Raw genomic sequence first — 18,815 nt, 5'->3', positions numbered from 1 at the left:
ACATAAATAAGTATACCATTCCTGTCATTTATATAGATATCTTTATCTGCCATTTAACCAACTTCAATAAGAAAGTTCGCAGTTGTATCATTAAATGACCAATGTACAATTTACTGGCATATTCGGAAGATCTCAGTGGATTTTAGCAGTCGTCAATCGTATTCAGTACTTCCTATAGCTATGGGTAGGGTCGAGCCGACACTAACAACCCCTAAATAGGTAGATTTCGGGAGGATTCCCACACACAAGACAACCATCAGTCATTGATGGATGAAAGTGAAATTGGTAATCTCTAAGATAGTTTATAATGATATCGCTGAAACTGAATTAACGACTTATTTGTGCCCAGATTGTGGCACGACTGGGTATTTCAATAACTGGTCAAATAGGAAATTGACATTATGATAAGATAAAGATTAATATAGTGAATAGCCTTTATCAATGGAGGGCTCAGTCGCAGAACAATAGTTAGAATGTGACCGATTACACAGCCGGGTAGTCTTATCCTTTTATATTACAAATGGTCTTCTCATCCATTCAGATAGTCAAGTTGGCTAATAGATAAAACAGCGATCGCGGTAAGTAACATACACGCATGCGCGAGTGCGATAAAGGTTGTTTACATTTTTAAGAAGAGGGAAGAAAAGGTCTATTTGTGGAATACACGAGTCATTTCGGAATACGGCGTTAGACGATAATGGGCGGTAAACAGGTAAGTTTTAGAATTATTTTTAGAATGTTGCGTGGATATTGTTATATCATCAATAATCGATAATAGACGTTCTATTTTTGTTTTAATTTTCACATTCATTGAAATCGACATGTTTAAAATTTCCATCGCATGGAATTGGCTGATATAAATGGCAGTAAAATATGGGATGTTGTTGATGCAACTATTTTTCCATTGTTCTTCGGAACGAATAAGGATTTATATCATATAAATTTTAAGGATTATTGATGGCGTTTTGTGTCAGTATGTTTTGCATAATATCAATATTCCTGATAAGGGAGATAACGCAAGTAGGCGACAGGAGAAATAGCGATAAGAACTTGAAAAAGTGTCATTCTAAGTCTCCGTTAAATCCCATTTCAATGATTATTACGTGAAATACACCTGTATTCAAATCAATTTCCAAAAAACAAAGGAATTGTAAGGATATAAGAACTGTATAAAAAACTGTATAAAAAACAACAAACAAACAAAACATTGAGACACATTAAAAAGGGATAACATATAATTATAGTATAAACTGTCTCATGCATTAATAGGGAAATAGCATTCTGTGTAAAGACATGACATGCGGGTTAATCTTGTCTCATGGATGTTTATTTCAAACAGAATAAAAACACTTTAATATTTTATATATTGCTCGACATCATTTTTGTACGAGAAAAAGAAATGTATGATGCAATCCTATCACATCTCGTCGCGTGCCTAATAGAAGTGATGATACTCTCGGTATTTGCGATGCACTAAGATTTGCGCTCATTTCTGTTTTGTTTTTGTTTTTGCCTTACTTATTTATATAAATTTTTACTTTAAAAAAAATGATCAAAATTAAAGGAATTGCAATGTTGATGGATACTTAGCCGTTATCAGTGTATAGAAATATATAGACGAACATAACTCGATCTGATTCTGTATAATATAATCGACATCTATGTTTAAAATTGTACTTATTCTGACTGTACTTCCTTTCAAAATAGTCACGATTAATGAATGTACTAATAGCCTGCAATATTTCAATGGCTTATTTTAGAATTTTATTTTACGGTATTTGATACGGATATTATTTTGTATTATAATCAGAGAGCGACTTTGAAATTATATACTATTCAAATAGTAACTGCTGTTTTTTTATTACCTTGTGCAGTATATAATAAACATGTTACCGATATAAACGATTTAAAGGCAATACTTAGTGATAAGATAAACAGTGTATACTATTGTATTAAAATATTTCTCAGTAGAACGAAAAATTATCGTCAGAAATGATTTAAAGGTGTCAACTCCCTTGACGTAAACAAGTTCAAGACATACAAAGTCATGGTTTATGTTTCTAAGGAAAACATGGTTCTTACCCGTTGGCGGAGACTAATTGCAAGTGTTTGCATCGGCAGTACCCACTAGATGGCACTGAAGTGTTTGCAGGCAGTGCCCACTAGGTGGCGCTGAAGTGTTTGCCGGCAGTACCCACTAGATGGCACGGAAGTGTTTGCAGGCAGTGCCCACTAGGTGGCGCTGAAATGTTTGCCGGCAGTACCCACTAGGTGGCCTGAAGTGTTTGCCGGCAGTACCCACTAGGTGGCGCTGAATTGTTTGCCGGCAGTACCCACTAGGTGGCGTTGAATTGTTTGCCGGCAGTACCCACTAGATGGCACTGAATTGTTTGCCGACAGTACCCACTAGATGGCGCTGAATTGTTTGCCGGCAGTACCCACTAGATGGCACTGAAGTGTTTGCCGGCAGTACCCACTAGATGGCACGGAAGTGTTTGCCGGCAGTACCCAATAGATGGCAATGAAGTGTTTGCCGGCAGTACCCACTAGGTGACGCTGACGTGTTTGCAGGCAGTACCCACTAGATGGCGCTGAAGTGTTTGCCGACAGTACCCAATAGATGGCGCTGAAGTGTTTACGTACAGTACCCACTAGATGGCGCTGAAGTGTTTGCCGACAGTACCCACTAGATGGCGCTGAAGTGTTTGCCGACAGTACCAACTATATGACGCTGTTTTTCGCTCTTTCACAGTATTTATCTCTCCTGTATATAAGGATGCCACTAACACGATGGCTTGATATATATACTGAAATAAGTTATCATTGGCTAGTTTTGTGTCTGCTGTATTACGTCACTTCTAGCGTCATTATTTTTTTTTAATTCAATGATATGAAAAAATATTGTCAGTCGCCTTTTTTGTTTAGCTCTTTTGATCTCAGTAAATCGTACAAGATGATACTTTGTGTTTAGGGTGTAGTCTGTAATGAGATAACATTTACAAGGTGACTCTACAACAAACCGCAGCCTCCCAAAACCCACAAGCTCAACACACAAACAAGGACGGTTAAACAAATTATTTATAAGCCAAGTCGTGCCAAACCAGACACACCTGTACACGGGTAGGTGTGATAAATTTATCAATGTTCAGATAGGAGGTGTGTTTATTCTGTCTTATCGAACAGCACTCAGTTACACCTGTTATTATTTTGTTATCATCCAAAACATGTTTACCGTTGAAAGAAATTTTGACATTTTTTTCACGACTGAATTTCGTCAAACAAAATCAGGTTAGATAAAAGTGTTGTTTTTTTAATAATTTTACGTGGAATTCTTCGGACAGTTTGTTTCATTCCTTATTTCAGTATATGGACATAGTTTACATTCAACTTTACATTTCATTCCTTATTTACGTATATGTTCATAGTTTACAATGCAGTTTACATAGTGAATGTGAAACATTTTATGAAAAGCAGACAATTAATTTACTTTTCTTAAATTTGAATTAGATCACACACAAAAAAAGCACTTAAAAAATGCCAATTTTAATATTTAGAAGTCTTAGTCCCACTGTATTATTTGTTTGTTTGTTTGATTGTTTTCATGAAAAGCTTTTAAAATTTAATTACATTTTTTTCTAATAATGATAGCATGTAGTCAGATATTTTAAATTGATTAAATACCTACCGAACCTACAACTGAAATAGTTAAATAAAACTTTAATTGTATTAAATGAATTTATGAGTGAAGCATGGATGGAATAATACATAAAGATCGTGTTTAAATGGGTTATATGTTTCAGACTATGGAGTTTATTGTTTGGGTCACCTGATTGATTAAAAGTGTGATAGATTGGCTTGTAGTATTTGTTTAAACAGCTGTTCAAGCATTTGGACATGTTCTCATTGCCATATATTGCCATATGTGTCTAATGTAACTTTGAGATGGGGACAAACACAGCTAGGCACATGTCGTTATCGGTATATATCTAACTCTAAAAAAATACGTGTCCCTCTCTTACTAAAGTGATGGTTTATGTTTTGTAAATAAGACAGAATGGATCTCTAAATATCTCTATCATTATGACAACCACAGTGTTGATTGTCGTTTCCTAGACTCAGTTATATATTATAGTGTTAGGTATTAGCCCTTACAAACATACGTGAAAGTGAAAAGTAAAAAAAAAAAAAATCGTCATACCGATGATAAATGCTACCTCATTGACTTCAGTTGAAAAGTTATTTTGGTCACCTGACATTAAAGAATTATTTGGAATTTCTGATTTTGATACGTAGTTGAATTTCGGATGTACCCCACTCTGATTTCGTACTTCATATGGCCTTATCGTACACCAGTCTCTCCTCGACATGTCACCTATTTCTGTAGTTTTCCTACCTTGTTTGTTTGTAAAGCCAATACAGGCACCAAACTATTCCAGGTCGACGGTGTTTTTCCGTGACGTAGTGTCTAAAATACTAAGTACCACACAAAGAATTGTCAAACATGTCTCTACGCTCCTTAGTATATAACCCTAATAATGTTCCTGGTCAATATACCTGTTATCAGTGGCGTAAACTGTTCGAGTTATCTCCATAGCAACAGCCCTTGACAGCGACCACCTCCCTAAGTAAATATTCCTATCTGTAAACATGAAGTCTAGTCGAAAAAATTATCTTAGATACCAATATAAGTTATAGCAACAGACAAGTAACTGTCAATATAGCCAACACTGAAAGTAATGTACTTAACAGTGAAATTGTATCTAAATTTGTAGAAAAATGGTTCAGGCTTTAGTACAAGGTATATGATATTGAATGCATGCACCCATTTTGTTCTTCTGTGATAGTCCTTATGATTGTTCAATTTTACTACATCAATGATATTCAAGTTTCCTAGTAACTACATGTTATATAAACAGATTTGCATACAGTCGATGATATATGTTTACTAAACATATCATAAGTAAAAACAAATGCTGAAGTAATATCAGTCTTCGACCGAGAAGACTGATTTACCATGGCTCTTAAAGTAATGCATGCTATTATTAAGGTCAAAATAGAAAATATTAATATTTAAAACATGTCTGTGATGTCATCTATTATTATAGCTTGAGGTATAGTCAGAGCAAAGTCTACCATTATCACCTACTATTGTGAAATAGTTTCCTTTTGCTGTGGAATAGTTTTTGAAATATTCCACGGGAAAAGGTAACTATTCATAGTTGAAGGTAAATGAGACTGGTGAACAAAGCTAAGCATGTAGTCAAAAATACATCTTCATTCACTAAATCCACGGAGAGATGGATTAAAGATTAACCCATGTACTTGTCAACGTTGTCGTGATGTATTTGTAAACTTATTTTCATAATACCGATATACACAATTTCCATCACTTCATTAAAAAAAATTCATCATTTCTTTCACAGCCTCTGTACTCACAATCCAGAAAAGAATTCACTTAAAAAAAATTCAGAGGAGGGAAGATTAAGATTAAATTCCATGAGAAAAATGCTGAATTCTCTACCAAAATGAAATTACAGATGCAATGCTTGACATAATTTTCCATATTTCGTAAACCAAATCACTTCATATTCCATAACATTGGCATCAATCAAACAAATTTACATCCCAACACCTTTAATGAATATAATAATCCTAAAGGAATACTTTCAAAAACACACTCTTTTGCCACACGATTTCACTTTTTTTTTCTATATGTACCAGTAGTATTATGATCTAATATTTGGGAATATTTTTTTTTTTTTTCGTTGTTGTAAATTCTGATTAGCTCCCTCTAAGTGCTGTGCTTCATGGGAAAAGATTTTTTGCTTAAATTACTTTTAATTCATATACAGAAATCATCACTTCTGTGTTCAAAATCTCCATACAGAGCTACATATGTATGGTCCTCCATGTTAAACTGTGAAAACTAAACTTACCATATAGTACCTGTGAATGGTTCTTTAAAAAAAACATGCAAATCATGATTCTTGTTTTCGGAGTGAGGTAATGAAATTAATCATGAATAGGTCACAAAGTTTAAATAGGTAGTAAGGGTTTACCTGGAGCTGTGGAATAGTTAAATAATACCCAATGTTATAGTGGAGAGTACCAGTGACTTTCGGTGCCATGTTTTAAGTATCAGAAACATCTCAAACTGCGGAATAGTCAAGATAATAAATAGTTCTCGGCCCTTACGGGCCTCAAACAATTCATTATCTTGACTATTCTACAGTTTTCGATGTTTCTCCTATACAAAATATACACAGATTAAAATTTCCTCCCTTGGAGAATATTTTTGAAATTCTGCATCCGTCGAAAAACCATCGAACAGCATAAATGTGGGTATTTGTTTTAGATATGATTATAAAGTCATAACTTTAATTTTACTTACAAGAAACTTTCTTACTTGATATTAAATATGAAGTAACTTATAATGATACGATTCTTGAATTTAAATCCATGTACAGGATCATTATGTGAATGATAATTAAACTGAAAATCAGTATAAGTCGCGATCACTATCAATTGTAAAATATCAGATCGCATTGGCCATTCTATTTATGTCAGGATTGTACACTGTCTAAATTATTGGCCATCCGTCTATACACTTTACTCTTATTTTCTCTGTGCCTATCTTCCTAATATTTATCTTTATTGAATTTCTACGAGACATATTGAGATAAAACAATAAAGGGAACTACTGTTAAATAGGAACCTCTGTATTAATGATTAACGCTGATGTACTAGATCTGACCTTCCAGGATCACTACGCGAGACAGATGTGTAACAAGGTGACGCGGAAGGGGATTAAAGAAGTCCATACAGTGCTGCTTGGGTTATCTATCACTCGAGCTTAGTCTAGGCTATCAAAATGGAAATTGATCCGCTCGAATTCCTAACGTTGTGTCGGTTGTCAATAAAAGAGGTGACTTTTTATGTGGCATTGACACAATAACCTTTCGTTTTTAAGATGTGTAGTTATGTACACGTTTAAAGAATATAGGTCACATGCTTGCACTCTAAACTTTTATGTAGATTAACATTATTACGTCTTTGCGTATCAGTTTCCGTTTTCATTTGACGTAGTTGATCTCATTTTATACGGTATTCAAAACATAGCTCAAATGGAATGTAAAATAGATGTGTGCGTCCTCATTTTGTTGTTTATGATATTCAAATTAATTGATGACAATAATACATTATGCTTTAACAATTTTAGTTTACAAAAATATTACATTATCTTAATAGACATGCTAATAAATTCAAGTGTTTTACTTTTTGTATTAATTGCTTTTAAATGGGAAGTTTGAAATTTAAGGAATTTCAAGATAAATAAGCAATGCTAGTGAAAGTGGGCCCTGGTAAGGTTACTTCTAAAGAACTGCCACTGTCGATATATAACTTGTATGTATACAATATGTATTTTATAATTTAGGGAGATCAGCCTCGTCAGGCTTGGTCAAACCAATTGGAGTTTATCTTGACGTGTGTTGGATACGCTGTGGGACTCGGAAATGTCTGGAGGTTTCCTTTTCTCTGCTTCAAAAATGGCGGAGGTAAAGTAAAACATTCAGATCATCAACTTTCCTGTTGATAATAACCATGTCTTTATAGAAAATGTCATTATTTACTTAAGTTAATTATCAAATCTATATCTATCAAAATAGTTCTGGATCAAAAATCTTTCCGCACTGTCAAGTTTGAAAAAAATGAAAAATATATATATAAATCAAGTATCATATGTGTATATACAGTTTCTCATTTAATGTATCAAATTTATCAAAACGAATTTCCCAAAGAGAATTATCTTTTATCTCATAATTTCAATATATAATTTACCATTGTTTTACTACAGGTGCCTTCCTCATACCGTATGTTATATGTCTGTTTGTCGTTGGGATCCCAATATTTTACCTGGAGCTTAGCTTAGGACAATTCGCCAGTCTGGGGCCACTTAAAGTATGGAGCATCAACCCAGCTTTGAAGGGTATCTATTCTACGCATATATTTCTTCTAATAGTACAACATAGTTTCCGGTTATTCGGCATATTACAGAGTTAGCTCCCTTGCGGGTAGGTATCCATTGTTACGTCAATACTTTATGGGCGTAAATTACGTTGTTTTCTTCTAAAAAGTATGACGTTCCGCTCGCAAACACTTGACGTCACAATGCTTACCTACCCGCATGAGCAGATAACTCTATAATATTCAAATGCAGAATATATTGCTTTATTGTGCCTCAAATTGCGCAATAACAAATTGCTTAAATACAAACTTATCGCAGGAAATTGACAATGGTGATGAATCCGGAATCAGTGTACATTTCGTACAAGGTGTTCTATGTTTGATGATTTATACAAGCCTATTATATATCCTTCGAACTATTTTCATTACGTTTTCAACTAAGTAGTCATATAATTGCAATTTTAATCAAGATTTAAAAGGGGAAACTGATCAGAAAGCGAAACTATAATCCTAAAATAGGATTTTTATGTTCATTTTAATGTCTCAACGAGAGAGAGTCACCGTGTCAATTACAATAACAAAGTGTGTATACTTGTCTGTTCCGGAATCGACATTGAGGATCGATCTTTCATTTCAAAGACAAATCGTGCATTCTGATTGGTCGATTAGCTCATCATGAAAGTGATAGTTTAAACATCGTACTTATTATCGAAACGTAATACCTACAATTCTCCATTGACTATGTCATTACAGCAACCAAACATCCTTGTACGAAGAAAATGTTCAGAAATATTCACCAAGAAAATGTTTCTAATTTAAAATTATAATTATACCAGGTCTCGGCGTGTGTTTGGTGGTTATTCCCGCCATTATTTCAATTTACTACAACGTCGTCATCGCTTATTGCATCTACTTCTTCTTTGCGTCGATGACGTCATCACTTCCATGGGTGACGTGTGACAATACGTGGAATACATGCGACTGCAACGACGGTTCCCTGAATCTCTCTCTTGCCGATCCCTGGCAAGGTGCCAGACCGGACTGTTGTAAGTACAAATGAAGGTTATAAACCTTACTATTAGCCGATCGATTATACAATAAACTTACGTAATTGCTAGGGGGGAAACAAAAATATAAATGAACAAATTTAAATAAATTAAATGGACAAAACTAAAATTAAAAATTTATGTGAATAGAAGACTGAAAACAAATATACTGAAAACATTTTTAAATATTTATATTTCAGTAAACTACACTATCAATAAAACGACTAGCGCCAGTGAAGAATACTTCTTGTGAGTACCAACCACATTTTTGTTATATATGTATTATAGCAATCATAAGTCATAATTTCTTTTTCTTTATATCAAAGTCAAGTCAAAATAATATGTGATGGCTGTGAGTCTATGTTACTTTGAGTTCCATTCACTCATCGCCAGTATCATAACAGGATGACAGGATTGATACAATAAAAACCTTCTTCATAACTTTGTCACATATGAACTAATCCAAACAAAATTGAAGCTTAATTGGCTTTGCTCCAATTATTTTCGAACGTTGACATTTAACAAAGTTGACAGTTTTTATTCTAGGTAATGGTTATGAACATTGAAGACCATATGTAAAGAATCCAATCGAGGAATGCGTATAAAATATGTTTTTCTTTTTGGTATATACATGCATTTATTTTATTATTGTGTTGCTTTTTGTTTTTATTTATTGCATTTACACAAATTTTGTATTATCATTATTTATTTTGTTTTGCAAAATTGAGTGTTTTTTTTTATTTCAGTCAGAAAGTGCTAGCGGTCACAGGAGGGGCCAGCGAGTCTGGAACTGTAAAGTGGGACGTCATGCTGTGTAATCTATTAGGATGGTCAATCGTCTTCCTGGTCTTGTCAAAGGGTATCCAATCGCTTGGAAAGGTAATTTTTTGCTTCATAGATACATAACTTACAATTTTTTAACAATTAAAATATATGACATATTTTTATTTACTGTTTAGTCTCAACAATCAGGTAGGCTTTATACAAAGGTGTTTGTATATGTAAACGTACATGCTGATAAGGATTTGAGAGAATTTGGTATGTTCTTTTGTCAAATGTTACTATATAGCCACAATGCCAGTATGTGAATTGATTCCGACCTCGAGTTGATTATAATAATATATTATATTTTCTTTATCATTATAACCCCTATATTGTTGTCGTTTATAATTCAAATTAATCTGCATGCAAATCCAACGTCATGCTAATTACTATGATTTATGATGATGTTAATAAATATGTTATTTGGATCTCTATTTGTATATTACAGAGTTGTATCCCTTGTGTTTAAGTGACTGCTGCATTGTTTTATGATGTAAGCGAAATTCACGTCGTTTTCGTTGAGATATATGACGTTCGCCTATCAAACACTTGACGTCACAATCGAAACCTAACCACAAGGGCAGATAACTCTGTGATATGAAAATACAGAATGTAATTTTAGGTGGTCTATTTCTCGGCTATATTCCCGTATGTCCTGTTCACAGTCATTCTGGTTATATATTTTAGGTGGTCTATTTCTCGGCCATATTCCCGTATGTCCTGTTCACAGTCATTCTGGTTATATATTTTAGGTGGTCTATTTCTCGGCCATATTCCCGTATGTCCTGTTCACAGTCATTCTGGTTATATATTTTAGGTGGTCTATTTCTCGGCCATATTCCCGTATGTCCTGTTCACAGTCATTCTGGTTATATATTTTAGGTGGTCTATTTCTCGGCCATATTCCCGTATGTCCTGTTCACAGTCATTCTGGTTATATATTTTAGGTGGTCTATTTCTCGGCCATATTCCCGTATGTCCTGTTTACAGTCATTCTGGTTATATATTTTAGGTGGTCTATTTCTCGGCCATATTCCCGTATGTCCTGTTACAGTCATTCTGGTTATATATTTTAGGTGGTCTATTTCTCGGCCATATTCCCGTATGTCCTGTTCACAGTCATTCTGGTTATATATTTTAGGTGGTCTATTTCTCGGCCATATTCCCGTATGTCCTGTTCACAGTCATTCTGGTTATATATTTTAGGTGGTCTATTTCTCGGCCATATTCCCGTATGTCCTGTTCACAGTCATTCTGGTTATATATTTTAGGTGGTCTATTTCTCGGCCATATTCCCGTATGTCCTGTTCACAGTCATTCTGGTTATATATTTTAGGTGGTCTATTTCTCGGCCATATTCCCGTATGTCCTGTTCACAGTCATTCTGGTTATATATTTTAGGTGGTCTATTTCTCGGCCATATTCCCGTATGTCCTGTTCACAGTCATTCTGGTTATATATTTTAGGTGGTCTATTTCTCGGCCATATTCCCGTATGTCCTGTTCACAGTCATTCTGGTTATATATTTTAGGTGGTCTATTTCTCGGCCATATTCCCGTATGTCCTGTTCACAGTCATTCTGGTTATATATTTTAGGTGGTCTATTTCTCGGCCATATTCCCGTATGTCCTGTTCACAGTCATTCTGGTTATATATTTTAGGTGGTCTATTTCTCGGCCATATTCCCGTATGTCCTGTTCACAGTCATTCTGGTTATATATTTTAGGTGGTCTATTTCTCGGCCATATTCCCGTATGTCCTGTTCACAGTCATTCTGGTTATATATTTTAGGTGGTCTATTTCTCGGCCATATTCCCGTATGTCCTGTTGACGGTCCTTCTGGTCCGGGGTCTGACCCTGGACGGTTACTATGACGGTATAATGTTCTACATCACACCCGACTGGGACAAAGTCGCCGATCCCAACGTGAGTTTATATTATTATATGTAATCAAACTGTATCTACTTTTTTTTCATTTTTCTGTTTTGTTGTTTGTGTGGTTTATAATATTTTTGACATAATTCTCAATGTGGATTGTTTGGGATTATGCTTTTAATTACTAAGCGGGAAAACATACGGAAAGGAGTATGAACGTTCTATGTTAATATGGTTGTAATTCATTTAATTGAAATTAGAAGATTGTTGTTTCAATTTAATCATTATCACAAGTTCATGTGTTCAAGGAAGTTTTCATTTACTAGAAAGTTTGCGATAATCTCAGTATATGTTAATAGTTTCTCTTCAACGTTTGACTAGACATTAACACTACAAGAATTTACTGATAAAATAACTAAACTCGCGTCTTTTGTATGATCAACAATATATATGTCTCCGTTGCTAAATTAATTGATAAATTAATATCAAAAGCGGTCTTAAAACAATACGAATTATTTGTTATTCTTTTAGGTATGGAGTGACGCGGCCACACAGATCTTCTTCTCCCTGAGTGCCTGTCAGGGAGGATTGATAGCCATGGCCAGTTACAACAAGTTCAACAACTTAACGCTCAGGTTCGTTTGTTAAGTATTAGAAAATAAAAAGATATATGAAAAATACACTTGCGTATTCACCAACTGTTTTCATTTTTTTATGAACCAAATATGCATTTGTGATAGTGCAATTTTGCCTATACCGCACTTAAGAATTATTCATTTGCGGCTTCCGGAATGTTCTGTATCAAACCTGTTTTGCGAATATTCATTAATCAGCGTCCAATGTACATATATATTTATCTCCTTTAATGTTGTTTTATACTATAAGTTACAAGTATAAAAACAGCAAGTTTTTTTTAATTAACAGATATCATAGGGATAAGAATGTTAGTGAAAACCTACTTATCACATTGATAATGTACATTACAGAGATTCACTTATCGTGCCCATCATCAACTGCCTGACGAGTTTTTATGCTGGTTTCGCCATTTTCTCTGTCCTTGGTTTCATGGCCCACTCTAAAGGAGTAACGGTGGATGAGGTGGCCAAAGGTGGTAAGTAGTGTGACTCTCCAGTAAAACCTGTAATAGCGGCCACCTGTATACAAAGACCATTTACTTGGTGTCTCAAATGACCAATTGCAACACAACAAAACCTGTGCATAACGACCACCTTGCTATAAAGACCATCTCTCCGTGGGTGATCTTTATAGGTAGATTTTACTGTAACTAATGTGAAACACATGCATCTCAATAGTAGGCTCGCCAATCTTAAATTTTAAGTATTTGATCAAAATTCTGCACCATTCAGAGACGTCCATCAAAAAAGAAAAATGACATGAGAAAAAATTAGTAATGACTTTACTGAAGTAGAGACGGTATCTTTTCAACATCACACATTAGTTATAAGATAACATATAAACACAATAATGGAATGCCGTTTCGATGACTTCTCATCAAAAGTTGTCCTTGATTAGAGACATCAGGTGAGCTGACCAGAATATCTAAATTGATACAATAGTCACACAATGTTAAATGCAAATATCAACACGCAAATCATTGACAGAAAATGTTTCAGCATATACACAGTTTCTAAGCACCTTTTTTATAATAATAATTTCATTAAAAAATAGTTTTACATATACAATTACACCACAACTATCAACGTATCATCTATATATTCAGAAAATTGTGGAATATTCCATCCATTTATTAATTTTATCAGCAAAATCTACATATAATTACTTAACAAATATGTTTCACACAATTACATGTCTTTACTACAGGGCCTGGTCTCGTGTTCGTTGTGTACCCGGAAGGTCTATCACAGATGCCTGTACCCACACTATGGGCTATTCTATTCTTCTTTATGATGATGACGCTTGGCTTCAGTTCACAGGTAAATCAGTGTTATGGTGTAGAACCTTATTCTGCTTTCACTTTGCAAACACATGTTGTAATCAACGTAAAACCTTGATCTTTTACTGATTTCTGAAAATGTTCGAGTCTCTGTTTCTTCAATTGTATTAAATATTTCAATTGTATTTCAAAACAATTACAAAATACCAAAATGGCGACAAAATAGCTTTTCCTTATATTCGAAGTTCCATTGTTATAAAAGTCAAAAGTGAGATAGAATATGTTTTCTCTTTAGATATTTTTGTCATCCTATCAAAAATTTCCTTTCCTAGAAAATATTGCATTTCTATATAATGTTATCTGACTGTTATAGAGCAAAACAATTAGCGCAATATTTAATAATGGATAATCGCTTTCACAATATTTGCTCTAAACTTGCAGAAATGTAATAAGCGCAATTAAATTTCAGTCTAGCCTGAAATGAGCAATCATATTGTAGGCGCTAAAGCGTACCGATTTCAATATATATAATTTTAATCAAAATTTCTTTATTATACTGTACAGGAGGATACACCTTCATTTTTTTTTTATCTTTTCTTGGTTTTTAACGGATTCAAATTGTCTTCGAGCACTTATGTTGTTACACTTGACCTAAACAGTACCTTTTACTAATAGTGAGATATCTTGGATATACTGCATATCAATAGAAACATCTCCTAATTTTAACACCTTTCTTGCATTTGAACTGTTTACACGATATTATTACAGTTTTCTATCGTGGAAGCCGTTATCACCGGACTTATGGATCAATTCAGCGGTGTATTGAATACAAAATGGCGTAAGATCGGTTTCCGGTTATTGATATGCCTGACCGGATTCTGTCTGGGGTTGCCTATGGTCACTGAGGTTTGTACAGCAAGCTTTCTGCGTGATATTTCTACAGATGTGTGTTAGAATTTGAATTGAATTCATCAGAAACATTCTCAAATATAACTGCTTACATGATGTGTCTACCTCATGCAGATTTGTTTTGCTATACTTAAGTCACTGCCATGGCGATCATGAAAAAGAGAGTTGTCTCCCTTATGGCGATACAGTCATCGTCAGGTTTTATTTATTCTTAATTAAATTCGTTTTCTGATAAATATTGTGTTTCTGTTTCTAGGGCGGCTACTATATATTTGAGCTGGTCGACCACTTTATCAGTGGATTCCCTATGCTGTTTATTGGTTTGTTCGAACTGATAGCCATTAACTATATTTACGGTAAGTTTTACAAACTTACTTGGTATAAGGAGAGAATAAATGAAGCTATCCACAAAACACTTTATAATGTAAAAGTAAGAGGCTTTCAGAACAAAGATGTTAAACCAAAATAAAGGATATCGACAATATAGCGTTCTAGCAGAAGAGATTAAGATATTTTAAATATGCAAAAAGTGTGTGGAAGGTAAAGTCTTCTACCTCTCCATAACGATATCAATGATGTTAATTAAATAACAGAGTCCAATTGACTTTATTTTGTTGATATTGTTAGATAATATTTAATTATGATATAGTTAACCTTATCTAGATTTACAAATTGTTGTATAGATTCATTAATGTCCACACATATCAGATGACTGTATTGACGTAGTAGACTCATTTTAAACTACACATAGAATATTTCAATATATGTCTGTTCCAGGATTCGGTAATTTCAGAAAGGACATTGAAATGATGATTGGAAGGAACCTGTGTGTGACCATTAGTTTTTATTTCTTTGGTTTGATGTGGTGCTTTGTTTCCCCTCTGTGTTTAGCTGTAAGTACTACACCCTACGTAATGTCTAATCACGTGAAATAACAACATTCTGGGGATTATTTTATATGATATCATTGCACCGTTGCCTCAGCCAATCAGAGACAGCGTAACAAACGATGACGTCGGTTTTACACAATGAGACGATATTCTAATTTTTTATTCAATACACATGATCGTTACAATCAAGTTTTCGCTTGAATCTTTTTCTATTCAGAATAAAAGTCATTTTTATCGATATTTACCATATAGTGTAGAATTTCACATCAGCAAATGAAACATTAACTCCAGATTTGTGACAGATGACACCAAATTGCTTGTCATTCATGACTTTATGCGGAACCCTATCACTTTAAAGAGCAATCTACCGTCTACCGCTTTGATCGTAAATTCTTCTTCTTTCTATCATTTCTTGAGATTTTAAAATTCTTGTGAAGTTGTCAAAGTAACATATATTTCTACATGATTGATGAAAACCTGTCATCATTCCAGGCTGTTATCGTCGCTAAGATCATCAACACCGTACCCTTTACCTCTGACGGTTACCTGTACCCTGACTGGGCCCAGGCTATCGGTTGGATGATCGTAGCCGCTACCCTCATCTGTATCCCCCTGTTTTACGTCATATCCATGTGGAAGGCAGGACTACCAGAGGTAATAGAAGTAACGTCCATATATAATTGGCTGTGTTGTTTAGAGGACAACTCAGATTATAATAGACAAAAATCTATGAAAATAAGCTATTTCATTTGGAGGTCTAATATATTATGCACTTAAATTGCAATATTAAAATTTATAATCGATAATTATATTTCTAAATTTTGAACTAAATACTACATTTAACCTAAATACTTAATTAAGTAAGCTTTCTGATGTTTTACAATTTTAAATCAAAGCCGACATAACGTCCAAGCAATGATACACAGATAAGCAAAAAATGCTTACTGTAAAAGAATGACTATTTGTTTTAGATCTGTCGTAAAGTAAACGCACCTACAAGTTCTTGGGGACCAGCTCTTCCAGAAAATAGGACAGGTCCGAGGTACTCTAAAACTGTGCTGGTTAACCCGGTGGAGCTGGACATGACGGGTGGTCACTACACGAAAAGAGGTCAGATCATAACGTACGAGCCGGGAGAGCCACGTGGTAATGGAAGCTTTACACATCCGGTACCGTCCGCACCAGCGCATTCAAATGGAGGCCTCGATACGGCATACGATCTCAGCAATGAAGGCTATGTAAATAGTGGATTCTCTAACGGCGACATATCGGACAAGGCGGACGATGATTCGACGAAATTTTGAGGAACTACAAGTGATCAGATAATGCATTCTACCTCCTCTTACTAACACTGCTGCCATATAGATAAGATACGTGACTATGAACAGCATAAATCGATCAATAATATCCTACTTGGAATTATGTAAATGTGTACAGATTTCAATGCATTATCCGCATTTAGCACTTTTAACATATTAGCAAAGATATACAAGTGAGACATTTCCATAGTTTATATTTTAGCTAACTAGCATCTAGGTCTATTTCAATGCATTATGATATGTTTAAGAGGTTGGTTTTCCTGGTAGGTAAGCTTTCTCGTATGATACACGTGGCAATATATAGTCTATAGAAATATAATACATGTAAGTGCAATCACAGTTTACTAGTTATCTAAACACGAAATAACAACCTTATAAAACTTAACAAAATACACAGTGAAAACCAAAAAAAAAGTAATAGTTATTTTTAACTGCATTAGTCCTACTCCATTATTTGCCTTCTTGCCAATTTTAGAGAAGATGATTAGTAAATATGAAATGAAAATATCACTTATCATGTGATTAGCCTTATCACCGCTGGATAGACTTTGCTCAGGTGTTTTTTGTTGCATCTCAGTTTAATTGTTTTGCTGATACGTACGGTGGAGTCCCGATAATCCGGAAGCCGATAGTCCGGTAAACTTGTAGTCCGAACGGAAATGTCTGGAAATAGATTACTGTAACGTTACATATAGACTAATAACACGGAGTTCGGTAGTCAGGAAAATCTGTAATCCGGACGGTTATAGCTGAGGAGAAATGTGTCCGGATTACCAAGGGTCCACTGTAATGATTATCGTGTGTTATTTCAAGGTTATGAACCATTTGTTCAGTTTGATTCCATATACTGACCAATATGTATGAGTGACTGATACTTCCATCGTTATATATTATGTTAACACGTGTTAAACACAGTATGTTACTTTCTATATCTTTAATATAACCATCATTGCGAAGTAATTGTCTCATTATTTTTTCTAACATGCCTGTGTAAACACAAACTTTCATTAAAATTGGATTACACCTAACAATACTGTTAACAGTATTGATGTTGTGTATTACAAACCTACCGGCGTAATGCCAGCAAAAGCAACATTGCCAAAGGTTTTTAAATACTGTCTTATACAATATAACTCTTCAAATTAGATCACAAAACGTGTGTATCGAAATTATGACTTTCGGTTTCATCAAGGTAACGCAATTGTCGTTAACTTGCGTTAGTGTTCAAATATTTCCAAAAATGAGTACGGCACTAAAACTAAATTCTAAATTGTGAGAATTTTTAATGAATATTATAGTAATAGTTTGTTTTATTTTTTTAATATATAGATATATAATAAGAAGTGCACTTGAACTTTTAAAATAACATTATTGTACATTGACATTAAAAAAAATCATGTGCGTGTAATCATGTTTCATTTATTTAATTGAAGCCTTGTAGAAATACATATTACTACCTATAACGAAAATGTACATGGACAAATATTTTTTTGTTTTTATTTCTATTGGTAGTTCTGAGTTTTAAGCTGCAATTGTATTTAGTGAAAAAAACCCATTATACATATATTGTGTATATATATTAATATGTACATATACCACAAAATAACTACAAGGAGTTGCACAGGATTTCATGAGACATTTATTTCAATGTACAGTTCTGGTGCGAAGCCATATGATTTCTATTCTTAAGTGACATATTGCGATTATATTTTCGTTTGTCATTCACTTCTTAATTTCTTTTCAGAAGAACAATGCAAAAGTGTCCAAAGAAATTAGGAAATGTGATATTTTTGTTCTATCTTGATATAAAATATGTCTTAAATTATCAAGTGTTTGCTTTATTATATTTGTGGTGTTAGAAACATTCATCACATGTCATTACAGAACGTCTCATTGTTTCTTTATATTTTACATAAAAATATATATTATTAATTCCTCCACCTATATGAAGGCGATCAAAGTGTTACCCGATTACTAACCTGATTTGATTTCTAGACAGGTGCTCTATAACTTACTATTCAAAGTCACAATTGGTATCATCATATATAACGTATATTGTACTTCGTCATGTCTA

At 34.0% G+C, this 18,815-nt stretch overlaps 1 protein-coding gene across 1 annotated transcript; it reads left to right on the top strand.

Annotated features, from left to right (window-relative positions):
* The first annotated feature begins 234 nt into the window (after nucleotides 1–234).
* Nucleotides 235–18,566, top strand: LOC138310323 (sodium- and chloride-dependent glycine transporter 1-like). Its single transcript, XM_069251491.1, has 15 exons — nucleotides 235–712; nucleotides 7,436–7,556; nucleotides 7,856–7,987; nucleotides 8,802–9,011; nucleotides 9,212–9,260; nucleotides 9,758–9,890; nucleotides 11,625–11,759; nucleotides 12,240–12,343; nucleotides 12,695–12,819; nucleotides 13,551–13,663; nucleotides 14,392–14,529; nucleotides 14,789–14,888; nucleotides 15,310–15,425; nucleotides 15,915–16,076; nucleotides 16,394–18,566. The coding sequence occupies exons 1-15, from the start codon at nucleotides 698–700 to the stop codon at nucleotides 16,724–16,726; spliced, it is 1,986 nt and encodes a 661-aa protein (XP_069107592.1). The 5' UTR covers nucleotides 235–697; the 3' UTR covers nucleotides 16,727–18,566.
* Nucleotides 18,567–18,815: the final 249 nt, after the last annotated feature.

Source organism: Argopecten irradians, chromosome 16 (genome assembly GCF_041381155.1).
Source record: "Argopecten irradians isolate NY chromosome 16, Ai_NY, whole genome shotgun sequence".
Lineage (NCBI taxonomy): Eukaryota > Metazoa > Mollusca > Bivalvia > Pectinida > Pectinidae > Argopecten > Argopecten irradians.
This window is presented reverse-complemented; position numbering and strand designations above follow the sequence as displayed.